This window comes from Thrips palmi, unplaced genomic scaffold (assembly GCF_012932325.1).
Source record: "Thrips palmi isolate BJ-2018 unplaced genomic scaffold, TpBJ-2018v1 HiC_scaffold_6, whole genome shotgun sequence".
Lineage (NCBI taxonomy): Eukaryota > Metazoa > Arthropoda > Insecta > Thysanoptera > Thripidae > Thrips > Thrips palmi.
Genome location: NW_023144633.1, coordinates 1,165,194 through 1,178,928, shown reverse-complemented (window position 1 = coordinate 1,178,928; position 13,735 = coordinate 1,165,194). Strand labels below are relative to the sequence as shown.

Below are 13,735 nucleotides of genomic sequence, written 5' to 3'. Positions count from 1 at the left end.
AGTGCACACAGCAGGAGCCTCCCGCGCGGGAACTCGTCCCGGCGATACTCCTCGCTTGAGTAGCTCGCCGAATCGCGGAGTATCGACGATGTCTCCCTTCTCCTGCACTGATAACACGGACGCGTGGATGACCACCCACGCACTGCCACGCACGCGGCACGCTCCGCCCTTATCGCATTTTGCTTTTTTCTTCTTTTTTCCCTTTTTCTTCTTTTTTTTTATCGGAGCCGCTTTAATGCGCGCGGCCAATCCCGGACTTGGAACGCCCCGCCCCGCCCCGCCCCGCCCCGCCCCGCCCTAACGGTGTCGTCGAGGCGAGGCCCGGGGAAGCCAAAGCCGTGACCGATTCTGCTGACCACAGGACACGCCCACTAGTATGCCGCTCTGGCCAGCTCGCCAATGTTTTTTTTTTTTTTTTTTTTTTTTTTTTAAACAATGGCAAATTGTAACCACGGTCCAGACAACGCGGCCCAATTGACAGGCTCGGCCTAGAGCGAGTCGGAGTGTGTCTGAACAATTGGATTGGGCAACACGAGGCCACACTGTTAATTTTCTTTTGTTTTCATTTTATTTTTTTATTTTTTTTCATTTTTTTTTTCGCAGTGCCCCTTCCGACGCCAACCGGGTCCAGCCAGTTACAGATAGGCCGGGTGGAACCGCGGATTAAAGTAACCTGCGGAGACGTCGTAACAATGCCGCGGGACAATGTGGGCACGCTATCTGCGGTGACAAATTCTAATCTCACTCTCGAGCGCTCTCTGTCGCACTCGCGCGCGGGCACGCGCGCATGCACATCGGGATGGACTGTCCTTGCACGTTCAATCAGTAACGTGTTGTCACAGTGCTTTGAGCACCATTGAGGCGATGACACAGACACACCAACAGATTTCCCAGCTCGAGTAAAGAACATGGACCCCCGGACTCGAATTTTTTTTTTCAATCGAGCTTATTTTTGCGGGTGTAGCGCCTAGTATACTGTAGGGAGCGACAGGCGGCATCCAGCTTGACGCTCCGCTCGCCCCGCGCTTCGCTCCGTCTCTGTCGCACTCGCTGATTAGACTGCGAGCGACGCGACGCGACGCGAGACGTGCAGACAATCGGGCGGCCTGCCCGCCTGCCGAAGACTGCCGAAGACGAAGACGGACGAAGTCGGAAGACGACGCGACATCGGCGTAATTAGAGCCAGGCGCAGCTGGTTGACACTGGCAGTGCCGTCTTTGGCTGTCTCTCTCTCCCCGCGGCTAGTCATCGCCGAACAGTGCCGAACAGCGACGCCGACGCCAGCGGTCCAGTCACAGAGGAACCGACGTCGCGTCCACGCATCCACCCGTTCGCCCTCCGCTTAGTGAATCCGCCGCGAACCGCCGTCGAGTCGAACAAGGCCGTCGCCGTCGCAGTTCGCCAGCACGCTCCAAGAGCACGAGACGACCGCCATCGCCGAGGGCCACGTCGACGTCGCCAACCCAGCCAGATCCACCCCGGTCCTGATCCAGGACCGACAACCCATCCCGCTCTGAAGTCTCTTATGGAGTTGAGGTTGACCCGGAGACCTAGCGCGTCCCCCCGCCATGACCGGCGACGCTACCCCCGCCGCCCCCGCCCCCGAGAGGGCCCCCGGGGGGGCAGGGCCGGCCCTGCGCCTCCCGTTCGGCCTCCTCGGAAGGGGGCGCAGGGGCAGCCCCCTGGGAGCGGGCGTGGCGGGCAGGGCGGGCCCTCCGGGGAGAGGGTCCTCGGGGAACGCCCCAGCCTCCGGCACGGCCTCCGGCACGGCCTCCTACACGGCCTCCAGCATGCCCAGCGTCCGGTTTGAGTACACTCCCCCAGGTGAGCCACATGGAGAACGGCTTACACAGGGCGCTCCAAACCACTGCCGCCACTGCCGGTACTGGGGAGAAAACGGGACCGAAAATGCAAGCGTTTTGAGCGTGTTCCAGACGCAGAGCGTGCCAACCCATCGCGGTGGCGATGTCCCTCCTGGCTGAGGTGCCCTCGCTGCCCCTGCTTCGCCCGACTGCTCGGCGTCCTGCAGTGAGCATCGCGAAGCATCGCGAAAACAGCTTTGTCCTGTCTACCGGTGTTTGACAGAGGACCACGCACTCCAACGACATTGTCGGCCCGCAGGGACTGCGCGGACGGCTTCGGGGCCTGGCCGTCGGGGAGGTGGGTGTCCTCCGTGCTGTGCCCCGCCGTGCTGCTGCTGCAGCTGTGGGCGCTGGCCTACTGCTTCCTGGGCGCGCAGGCCAACGTCGACGGCCAGCTCTTCCACCTGGTGGGCATGTTCGTGTGCGCCAAGCTGGCCGGCTGGATGGTGCGCCGCCTCGCGGACATCCCCGCCCTGGTCGGCATGCTCATCATCGGCGTGGCCGTCAAGAACACCGGGGCCCTGGAGCTCGACGTCGAGTACCTGGACCTGATCGCCAACCTGCGGTGAGCAGCCGCGGGGGTTGTTCACGATGGCCAGGTGCTCGTAGTTTGCCCGACCTGCTTCTTTTGTCCGACCTGGCCAAAATGCACCTGCCCGTGAGGCGGCTGAAAATTTTGAGTGACCTTGTTTTGTTGTACGACCTCCGTTTTGGGCGATCCGTTTTTAAGAAAATTTGAGCGAGCCTCGTCCCGTTCCAGCAAGGTGGCCCTGGCCATCATCATGCTGCAGGCGGGGCTGGGGCTGGACCCCGCCGCCCTGCGCTCCCTGTCGCTGCTCGTGATGGGCCTGGCCCTGGTGCCCGCCATCGTGGAGGTGGGCGCCATCGTCGTCCTCAGCTACCTGCTGCTGGACTTGCCCTGGCTGTGGGGGCTGCTGCTGGGGTGAGTGAGTTCGGGCACCGCAAGCTCCTAACCCCCAACTTGGCTGACGTGGGTTCGATACCCGGCGCCGGATCTGCCGGAACGCCGATGCATCATTTTGTGTTAATTTATTTAACAGGCTGGTGCTGGCCGCGGTGGCGCCCTCCGTCGTCATGCCCTGCTTCGTGCAGCTCCGCGCGCAGAGGCTGGGCGTGGACAAGGGCATCGACACCCTGGTCATCGCGGCGGCCTCCTTCGATGACGTCATAGCGATATCTCTGTACGGCCTGGTGCATGGCCTTATTTTCAGTGAAGGTGGGAATTGGATTTAAATTTCGAAGTTGACTCGGCGTTTTCGCTTCTGTCTCACTAAACGTGCGTGCCTAGGTTCGTCCGTCGAGGAGATCGTGCAGCACCCCCTCGGCTTGGTGTTCGGCATCCTGTACGGCGTGGTGCTCGGGAAGGCTCTTCAGCTGGTGCCCATGCGGGACGCGGTAAGGCCAGCGCAGCCAGGGACCACGCCGGCAACTCTCCAAAACTCTAGACGCGTTTTGAGCTCCAGAGTCGCTGAACAGGTCTCGGACCGAGCGTGTGACCGTGACCCCACTGATGACTTCCTGGTTCGGAGAGCAATCCGTGGGGTCACACGTTCGGTTCGAGTCCCATTTAGCGACCCTGGCGCTCAAAACCCGTCCTGGATTTTGACCGCCTGCACCGGTCTTCTGGCCCACTGTGCACACCTCTCGTCCGCCCGCAGAAGCACTTGCCGCTGTGGCGGTTCGTGCTGGTGCTGTGCGGCGGGCTGGTGGTCATGTTCGGCAGCGACGCCCTGGGCTTCCACGAGGCGGGCTCGGTGGGCTGCATCACCACGGCCCTGATCGCGGCGGCGGGCTGGCGCACCAGGGAGTGCCCCCTGGCTGTGGTGAGTGTACACTGTACAGGCCGATGTTGCCGACGGATTGCCTACTTCGCCTCCCTCACACCCCGCCCCGCTTTCCCGTCCGCAGCGCCAGGTGGAGCAGATGTTCGAGATGCTGTGGTTCGTGTTCGAGCCGATCATGTTCAGCTTGATCGGGGCGGACATCAACACCACGGTGCTGGACGGCGGCATGGTGGGGCTCGCGGTCGGCTGCATCCTCATATCCTTACTGGTACTGTATTCTCGGCCCCGTTTCCAACCCGCTGTGACTTTCGTTTCGGCCCCAGTGCAGTGTGTGCATTGCGTGCATGATCTGTCTGTCGCCAGTTCCGCACCATTTCCACGTGGGTGCTGCTGCTCGCCGGGAAGAGGTTCAACTGGAAGGAGCGACTGTTCGTGGCCATGGCGTGGCTTCCCAAAGCGGACGTTCAGGTGCGTTTGCTCTCTGGTTGAGTCTGTCTGCGTCTTTTGCCCCATGTACTTCGTGATGCCGTACTTCCCCTGTATACCCGGAAATGCTGCTCTTGAGCCCTACCCTCGCCTTCCCACCCAAGGCCACCCAAGGCCATCCAAGGCCACCCAAGGTCTCCGCGTGGCTCCCCGAGCTTATGGTTCAAGGTCGGTGTGACACGGTTTGCAGGCCGCCCTGGGGCCGCTGGCCCTGGACACCGCCCGGCACATGGCGGAGGCGCGGGCGGCGGGGGCGGCGGGCAGCAGCGACGGCCTGGAGGACGTGGACCGCGCCAACACCGTGCTCCTCGTGGCCGTCCTGTCCATCCTCCTGACGGCGCCCGCCGGCTCGGCCATCATAGCCACCCTGAGCCGCCGCCTCCTCACCCCCGCCCCCGCCCCGGACAGCGCCACTGGCGGCGACGTCGACCCGGAGCGAGGGGGCGGCTTCATCCGCGAGACACCGGCATCGAATGGGCCGAGTGACCGCTTCTGAGATCGTGTGTTTTGTGTTACGTTCTTCCCACCCCGCACCCCTTGCCAATCTGGGGTGGTTTCTGGATCACTCACTGTTGCTCAATGTGATTTTTTTTTTCTCAAAAAGGGGCTAGGGCAAAAAATAACTCGTCTGGCAATTGAATACTTAACATTTTTATTTTGTTCTTGAGGATTGTAAAAATATTTACATTCATCATAATTAAGTGGTGAGAAATGCATTATAAAGACTTGGCAAAGGAAAACAGACCATCACCCTGAGGCCAAGTTCCTCCCAAACGGCTGACAGAATGAAGAAATAACAGCCACCAAGCTTACAGTAACATGACTTTTCTTCAGAAACTACATTGATAGTAATATTTAGTTAAGTCACTGTCAGTGTTAAAAGAAACATAAAAAAAAATAAAAAAAATCTTTAAACTGTAATAAAGTATTGACTCCAAAACCTCACTAGAATGTATTGTAAGAACCAGTACAGGTCTTTCATTTACAAAATTGTACAGACTGTACACAAGATAGGGATAAAATGTAACAGCGCACACATCAATCTTTGTACACACTCAGTCCAACTGTACACAGCTTTGCAGTTTGTACTATTTTCATTTATTACATTCTGCATTATATAATAATCTATAGCTCTATGTAAATATGTATACTGTTTTAAATTATAATAGGCGCTATATACACATGTCATAATTACAAGAATCCCAATCCCTAAAATTGTTAAAAATAAAAAACAACAAAAATGATTTAATCAGTGTCTAACATATTTTAAAAGATACAGTATGTACGTCTACACTGGTAGAATGGTACTAGAGAGTAAGTTAGGAGTGGACATGGGTCGGTTGGTTCATTAAACAATTAAAAACAATGATAGGTACACCAATTCATAAGTTAAAACACATTGTCTCATTAATACCATCTTCACATATGTGCTTACACACACACTTACAAACACACACACACACAGACAAAAATGTCTTCCTTCAATGGTCACTTTAAAGTGCAACCCAACGATTCTGAAACCAAACCTCAGACATCTCAAACCAAACAAGAAAAAAAAAGGGAAGACAGCAATTAAATTAAAACAAAAGAGAAAAAGGATCTAGGTCAACAGATTCAAATAATAGCTAGATTCAAACAAATTAAAACTGATGGTCATTTTCAAAAAATTGGCTTTTCATGAGATGATAAGAGGTTTGGGTTGGAGCATTTGATTACAATTCAACTTGCACATTGAGCTGGAAACTTTTCACACACTCACATTCCATAATATTAATAAAAGTAATAATAAATAAACACAACTTTTAAAATCACATTTGGTAAAGTGGTATGACTGAAAGCATAAGCAAATGGAGGCTACCCAGAAAGTCAACTCCTATCCTGTATCCAGCACCATTTACCAAAATTTGTCACACCTAGAAAAATAAATTCCACTTATCCTAAGCTGTGAACAGGAGCTCACAACCATAGTTCATTGCTACAACCCGTCACACATTGGAGGTCATGTGAGGGAGCATAGACCATCGATCATCCCAGTAGGGATAACCATCCAATGTGCTGGGAAACAGGATACTAGTTCATTATCCACACAGTTTCGACTTAAAGCAGTACAGTGGAGATCCAACACCCTCTACCTCAAATACTGTATCACAAATTGGATCAATCTGAATACTGCATTGTACACTTACTGGAAGTTCATTCAAGTAGTTAGAAGATTACATGATTTTACCATTAACTTTGACATTAGGCAGCAAGTTCGTATGTTTGAAATGAATGCCTGAGCTAGTGGTTTTGATCAGCTCAACAGCTCAAGACTATCTGCAAGGAAGACATCTCCACAGCACCACAGCAAAGCAAAGTGCCAAAATTAGGCACTAGTCCCACCCCTTTAACCCGAATACAAATTGACCTTCAATAATTTTGATAAATGCTGCCTATATCAGTTTACGCAGAAGTCACAAGAGTGCTCCAAATAAATTAAACTTAACATGCTCCAACAGAGATAAATTTAATTGTTTAAGTATTGAAAATTTCATAACAAGGCAAATGGTCTTACACAACATGGATAGATAGATTTCAGTCATTTCTACAATTTAAGCAGCTGCCAAACACATAATTGTACTCAACTATTACGATTCTCTAGGCTGAACACAGTGATAAGATAATATCTCCATTTGTAGAAATATGAAATAAACATTGTATAAGAAGACGATACCTCACTTCAAGAGTGTGTGTGGAAAAATTGAACTATATTTTGTTTGATAACAAATGCCATCATCTAGGCTCAATCAATAACATTTCCTAATAAAACTGAGATGGTTCACACTTTAGTACGGCAAAACCTCAGTACAAGAATGTTCACCTAAAATTTGTCACCTGAGGAAAGCACACAGCAGATTTAACATGAAAAAATATTTTGCTTTAGAAATGTCAAAAGCAAAAAATACAAAGCTCCACTCATTCCAAACTAAGTACTTGTGTGTCAAAAACAGCCTACTAAATTTTAAAATGTTACTATGTTAAAATTTAGGCTGTGCATAACCTGGAAGGTTGTTTGTTAATCCTCTCTAATATGTCTACAATTATTAATTTAATAGTAAAAAGAGAAAGAAAGAGAAGAGGAGAAGGCAGCTCAAAATAAAATTTCACACCTGCATATACTGGCAGGGGTTAAGTTCATGAGACCATCAACAAAATAAAAGTTAAATAGCACGTTTGCATACAAATAATGAGAAATTAGCTACAAATCTAAAATTCATTCACTCAAGCTTTAAATAAGCGAAGATAAGACAAAAGGCACAGTGACTTGAAAGATCCTGCGGATTCACAACATTGCCCTCAAAAAATGGGTAAAACCACAAACTACTAAAAACCATTGTAAACTTGTAAAAGATTTTCATCATCATTAAAAGTTCTAAAAAAACGGGACTTGTCCAAGCTGATGATATACATACTACTAGCATACATACATTCAATTAAACATACATAACTGAAATATACACAATAGATAGATATAGATATATTTGTATGTATATATACCTAAATATATAAATAATTACATAATTTATGGTTTCAATTTACTAAAGGAATAACACTACCACATTTCATTGATCAATTGGTAGCACGATTTTTTTCTGATCAACTATCAGAAAAGAAGCATACTGGCACCTGGATACGACACTCCAATATTTAAAAACATGAAACAAACTAGAACTCACAAATCTTTAGGATTGGACATCTAATGCTGATTCAGCCACTCCTTAACTTCTCTAGACATAGACTTAATACCATATGTATTAACACATTACAGAAACAGATATTGGGCCTTATCCACATTTTCAAATCACAGCTAAAATTTGGTGAGGGATTATAATTGATTGCTAATCACTTAGTTTGGGTCAAACAAGTGATGATGTCATATGATAAAGTTGCATTAACACCTGCATGTGAACTGGGAGGCATGACAAACGGTCATGGGAGTTGGAGTCCAAACCAAGCCACGAAAGAGAATTGTAGCCCTCCAAGACATATCTACAAAGGAAAGAAACATTGTAAATAATGTGAAAATAATTTAAGGAATAACCAACAGTGGAAACCAAGGCATACCTCAGGACATCTGTTGTGTACTGGGAGTCCAAGGGATGCAGACTGACTTGGGTCTGCTGGTTGCTTAACAAATCATCTGAACCATGTTGGCTTGAATTCAGGTGAAGCGCATTCTTCAAGAAGCAGGGGCAGACATTCTCTAGATGTGGGCAGGACGCCCAGAACCATGATGGCATTGGTCCAGTCGGGGCAGTTGAAACCAAGTAGCCCAAGGCCAAAGGCTGCTGAAGAACATTACCAACCTCCTCTTGGGGCTCCCCTCCCTGTAAACCAAGCACCAAAACTAATGTAATCACATGTTTCAAAAAAAAACTTGTCATAAAAAGCAAGATGCCTCTACACCTACCCTGGCTGGGGTGTGGCATGGGTATGGACTTCCAGATGCATCAGGTGTTGGACTGCTGGGGTTCATTCCACTTGGAGAGTCTCTGCGAGGTGAATTGCCAGGGCTATGCACACCTGCTCCGTTGTCCTGCCAATTGAATATGTCAAAGCCACCCAGATCGTCAATGCCCTCTGGCATATCGTCTTCTCCAATGAAGAGCACATCACCCAACTCTCCTGGACCATTGATGTGTTGCTCTTGAAATGCTGTCTGTGATGACTGAAACATGGAAGAAAATTCAGTAAGTACAAAACAAAAAAAAATTAAGTAAGCCATAAGCATACTTAAAATTCAAGCCACTTGAAGTACCTGTGTTGTTGCTGATGTGGGAAAGACCAAAATGTGTGTGCAAGTGACATCCTGAGGAGTTGATAGTTGGCAGTTGACAGAGGTTTGGCTAAACCGTTCATCCGGAGTAAATTGGTCAGGCATAAGTCTCAGAGCTGAGTCAGGCTCTAAGGAAACCAAACATGCACTAAGGATGCCTGGTAAACTACCAGCCTGCATTAAATTACACTGGCCACAAATTTCTTTGAGATGTTTAGAAGCCTTCACTAGAGCCTTACGGCTAAGCAGGCCACTCCAACCTGCACAAATAAAAAAAAAAATTATTGGAAACTGAGAAGCTAACAAGCAGCTGTCACATAAAGACAGGATAGCTGAAGACCATCACCTTTCAGTTCACCATGACCAATGCGTCCAATTCGACCAACAACAAGACGCCATGGCTTCACACTTTGAGACATCACTCCTAATGTGAAGTCCATCAGCTTCTGCAATCCCATACGTCTCGCAGATGCCTTTTTCCGTCGGGAGCGGTTGGGGATGTGGATATTTATAACTGCTGTGTCCAGTATGGCTCCACGCTCGTCCGTCGCAGAAGCCAACAACCAGCGCTGATCCTCTGACAGGCAATAGCTGAGGTAGAGGACACAGCATTCCTCTGATGCCTCAACAGGATCTGACTTCTCTTTCACTGGTGCTAATACGAAAGGAGGCGAATACAGCCGGTATGGTGCACGGTTCTTCTCCTGCTGACAAGTTAAACGGTAAATCTCACATTCATCCATCACACACGACATCACTATAACATTAACCATTCACATATTTTTATTGCCTACATGGGTGAGATAACTTACGTCATTGTTCTTCAGGAAGAGGTCTCCAGTGGCGGCAGGCCCAAATCCAGTGAGGGCCTTCACGTTCGAAGTGTGTTGCATTACACGGCGACACTGAGAATACACCGAGAGAGCAACACTGCGCATGTAGTCACTCTTTGCACAAGACTTGCTTTGCTCAACTATACTCTCCAGAGAAACAACCTGAAAGAACAACAATTGTTATTATAATTATTGCACTGTAAATTTAAGTTATCTTTGATTGGAAAGAGCAACTGGCTTTATTACAATACCTGAACGGCCATATTGTTGCGAAGGTTTTCAGGCAGAGCTTGGACCACAGAGGAGAAGCACTTGAGAAGTCCAATACATGCCAACCGTTCGACTTCGGAACTTTCCGAGCCAACTGAGAAGGGCTCCACCAGGTAAATGACCACAGCTGGGGGTTCTCTCTCTTCATCGTCAATGTGGTTTGTGTCTTGTGAGCTGCCAATACCCGCCAGCGGGTCTCGACTATTATCCCCATCATGGTCACTTTTTGGTGTATTAGGACCCTTGTCCTCTCCACTTGGAGGAGGCATGGGAGGAGGAATAGGTCTTTCAACAGGTTTAATTTGTGGTCCGTCTGAAGGAGATTCTAATAGTGTTTTATCAAACGCCATTGTCCTCAGAAGAGGAACTAAATGATGTTGACAAACCTAAAAAGAGACTTGTTAATTAAAATCAAAACCCAATGAGCTTTAATAGCAGAAAAGGCACAAGAACTCACTTGAGCATAAAGCCGCAACATGTTTGAAGTTGGTGAATCTCCAAGCATAGAAAACCAATCATCAATTTTTTCCTTGGCTAATTTCATTGCAGCTCCACTTCCCACACGTAGTATTCCATCTCTCAAAATTTTGGAAATTGGACAGTGTCTACCTAGTCTACATACCTGAAAACGATTGAAAATACATTTGAAAAGAGCTCATACTGGTGAAAAATCTTAAAACAATCTTAAATTTAGAGAACTTACTTCATAAACAGTACTTAGTTCCTTAAAAAAGACTTTCGCTCTGTTAATGACAAAATCATTGTCAGGAGCAACAACAATGTAAGCCACATCACGAGCATAGGAATAGGGCTCCAGAAGGAGTTTCTCCCAATAGTGCAATGCGTAGGGAGATAACGATAACCAGTCCTTCTCGTAGCCCACCATCATAGACGGTACAGGTTGAGGCTCACACCTATCCTCAGTGCCTGAAGAAAAGAAGTGTGATATTAGCACCTCTACAAACACACACACAGCAACAAACTCTGAATGAACGATTGAAAAACAGCTGAGAGAACATACCCCTTCCTGCTAGTCTGTGGAACTGCCTCCAAGTGAGGGGTCCCGACACAGTGTAAGGGGCCTCCCACAGCCTGGTGGTGCACTTCTTCTGCACTGCCTCTTGAAGCTGCGGCTGCAGGGACTTCATCACCCGCACGATGTCTTGACTGCAGTCTGGTCCGGACGCGCGAAGGAAGGGCCACCGGTGCATGCAGGGCACGCGTGCGGCGGACACCATCAGGCCTTGCTCCATGGCCACCCAGCTAGCCTCATTGCTGTCTCCTAATTCCAGTGCATCCACCGTCAGGAGTGAAGTGGCAGAAGCACATTTCTGAGCTGCTTTAGTGAGAGCACTTGCAGGGCTTCGCACAATGACGCCGCACTGTTCTTTCATCTGCAGGGAAAATTTCTTTTAGCATTCATTCATTGAATAAAATGAGGAAATTGTAAAGAAATGACCCTTACCAAGCTGAGTACATCAATAGGTCTAACTGTGTCATTCATATCATTGGATAATCCAGAAATCAGTGTCATAATATCAAGAGCTTGAATTCCATTCCGCACATTGGGTTCATCTGCTAGACCAGTAATTTCAAATTCGTCTTCATAAAAAAGACCAGATCTGTGAGACAGCTTTCGGTTGACAACAGCAGAAAATCCACAGGTGCATCTGGTGGAATCCTCTTCATTCAAGGGATGAGGTCCGTACGGGGCAAGATATATTCCAGCATCAGCACCCCGAATAGTACCTACCACCTGCAAATGCACATCAAGTGTCAGAAAACAATGTAACATGAATACATCAGGCCAACCTTGCAACACTCAAAACATTTACCTTGGGGTCAACGTTACACACACACAGAGTGCAACTGTCAAAGTTGTGATCGCGGAAAATATTTAGTGCTGTGTCACTGAGGAGTATGTTCATTAAAAGTGAATTCACTTCAGTATTGCAGACTGCTTTAGGGTGGTACGATGAGACGGAAGTCATTGAAGCAGCTGGACTGTAGGGCGGTGGAGGCCCCACAGGGGCTGGTGGAGCTGGAGGTGGACACACTGGAGTGGCTCGGTGAGACTGGAGCACACTTGGGGACTGGGGGAAGTGAGTTGCAGGGGAAATGGGAGACTGGCCAGGCCTGTGCGGCATTGGGGACATTCCCGGACGATGAGGAGTCATGGGGTTTTGCGGAGTGAGAGGAGTCGTTGGACCTTGTTGAATCGGAGTGGGAGGCTGGGAGGGACGATGAGAATGAGGCACTGGGGGATGATGAGGGTGAGTTTGCTGGTTATTTGCAGAGGATATTTGGTGATGACTGGAACGCAAATAAAAACAAACAAACATAAATATTCTGTACAATATTTAGACTATTGACTCTAGCAGTTTTTCCAAAAGCAGTTTCATGACTCACCTGGCTGCTGCTTTTTCCTGGACTGGTGGATACAACCAGGAAGGTTTGTAAGAACAATTTCCTGGCAGCTGTAAAGCTGGCAAGTGTTGACTTGGAAGGTCTCTTAGTGGAGCATATTTGGAAGAGCCGACGAACTTGTACAATGTTGGTGGTCGGAACACAAAGGACCAGTCCTGAGATGAAAGAGAAGCCAAGATTGTAATAACACAGATAATCTGCAATTAAGGATTGCTATACAATTTAATATTTGGGAGAATGAGGCTTACATCAATAACCTCCTCTTGTGGACTTCCCATGTTAGGGTAAATTTCTTGCTTAAAGCGAGTCAGAGGCAACTCTGAATATCCACACTGATCAATGTCAGTTTGACCACCACAGGGGGAGGCAGCAGGATTATGTTCCAATGATGGAGGAGTAGGGAACATTTGAGAAAGTTCTTCAGGCCGCAAGATACGTGTGCCACGCATGTTGCATGAGTTGTCTTCATGCTTGGAACCTGGTGGTGTATGCACCGGCATCTGGACAGGAAAAATATAGCATGTTAAACCCACAATACATATAAGCAGAGCTGAGAAATAAAAATATTCAAGTTATGAAATGAACAAGCTTTGGTAAACATCTATCAAATTATTTTAAAAATATTAATTCTGATAAGAAATATACTTGCAGACCTCAAATATCTCTCTTTAATTGATTATCTATAGTTAAAACTGGCTTATAAGTAGTTTCTCCCGCCCGCAGACTTCCTGTAAACTTGGCTTCCATTGCTTCCTATTAGTTGAAAGGAAAAGCTATGCAATTACCAACAAGCCCCTCTAATAAAAACCCACAAAAAGGCATCGCCAAATACTTTTAAACACACACAGCAAATGAACTAGATTAAAGAATTACAGTACATAAACTCCCATGTGAAACAACTAATACTAACTGCAATTGCCAGGAAGAGACACCATAAAAACCTGAGGCATGCTAGAGCTTTCGGATTAACAACTGTTGATCCTTATAACATTGGCTACAAACTTACCCACATCAGAGTATTAACTAAAGATTATATCAAGGAAAGAGTAAGAAAGAATCTGAAGGTGAAAAATTGTGTGGTAGGTGTTAGCAGCTCCTGTTAAGCCTGATATCCCTCAATGACTGGAAGGTCTGACTTCAACATTGTGTTACACTAATTTGCTTTCAGAGTTAATTGACATGAGGTGCATTAAAGTGGACATTTTTTCCAAAGCTTCACCACTTTATATCAAACAT

The 13,735-nt window shown here is 47.9% G+C and overlaps 2 protein-coding genes across 2 annotated transcripts in view; one reads left to right on the top strand and one right to left on the bottom strand.

Annotated features, from left to right (window-relative positions):
• Positions 1 to 1,670: 1,670 nt before the first annotated feature.
• Positions 1,671 to 5,098, top strand: LOC117651882 (sodium/hydrogen exchanger 9B2-like). The gene is made up of 10 exons (XM_034396422.1): positions 1,671 to 1,824; positions 1,935 to 2,028; positions 2,122 to 2,427; positions 2,623 to 2,805; positions 2,924 to 3,099; positions 3,172 to 3,278; positions 3,542 to 3,706; positions 3,792 to 3,935; positions 4,031 to 4,135; positions 4,344 to 5,098. Exons 1-10 carry the CDS (start codon positions 1,791 to 1,793, stop codon positions 4,647 to 4,649), a joined length of 1,620 nt encoding a protein of 539 aa, XP_034252313.1. The 5' UTR covers positions 1,671 to 1,790; the 3' UTR covers positions 4,650 to 5,098.
• The window catches only part of LOC117651884 (mediator of RNA polymerase II transcription subunit 13), a 27,776-nt gene continuing 18,829 nt past the window's right edge, over positions 4,789 to 13,735 (bottom strand). The window contains exons 14-27 of the mRNA XM_034396424.1: positions 12,748 to 12,999; positions 12,482 to 12,654; positions 11,908 to 12,385; positions 11,538 to 11,828; positions 11,094 to 11,466; positions 10,776 to 10,999; positions 10,530 to 10,694; positions 10,054 to 10,458; positions 9,782 to 9,964; positions 9,316 to 9,676; positions 8,952 to 9,229; positions 8,604 to 8,861; positions 8,258 to 8,520; positions 4,789 to 8,182 (exon numbers count right to left, since the gene is read on the bottom strand). Coding sequence (XP_034252315.1) covers positions 8,050 to 8,182; positions 8,258 to 8,520; positions 8,604 to 8,861; positions 8,952 to 9,229; positions 9,316 to 9,676; positions 9,782 to 9,964; positions 10,054 to 10,458; positions 10,530 to 10,694; positions 10,776 to 10,999; positions 11,094 to 11,466; positions 11,538 to 11,828; positions 11,908 to 12,385; positions 12,482 to 12,654; positions 12,748 to 12,999 — 3,837 coding nt within the window. The 3' untranslated portion in view covers positions 4,789 to 8,049. The remainder of the gene's footprint in view (positions 8,183 to 8,257; positions 8,521 to 8,603; positions 8,862 to 8,951; positions 9,230 to 9,315; positions 9,677 to 9,781; positions 9,965 to 10,053; positions 10,459 to 10,529; positions 10,695 to 10,775; positions 11,000 to 11,093; positions 11,467 to 11,537; positions 11,829 to 11,907; positions 12,386 to 12,481; positions 12,655 to 12,747; positions 13,000 to 13,735) is intronic.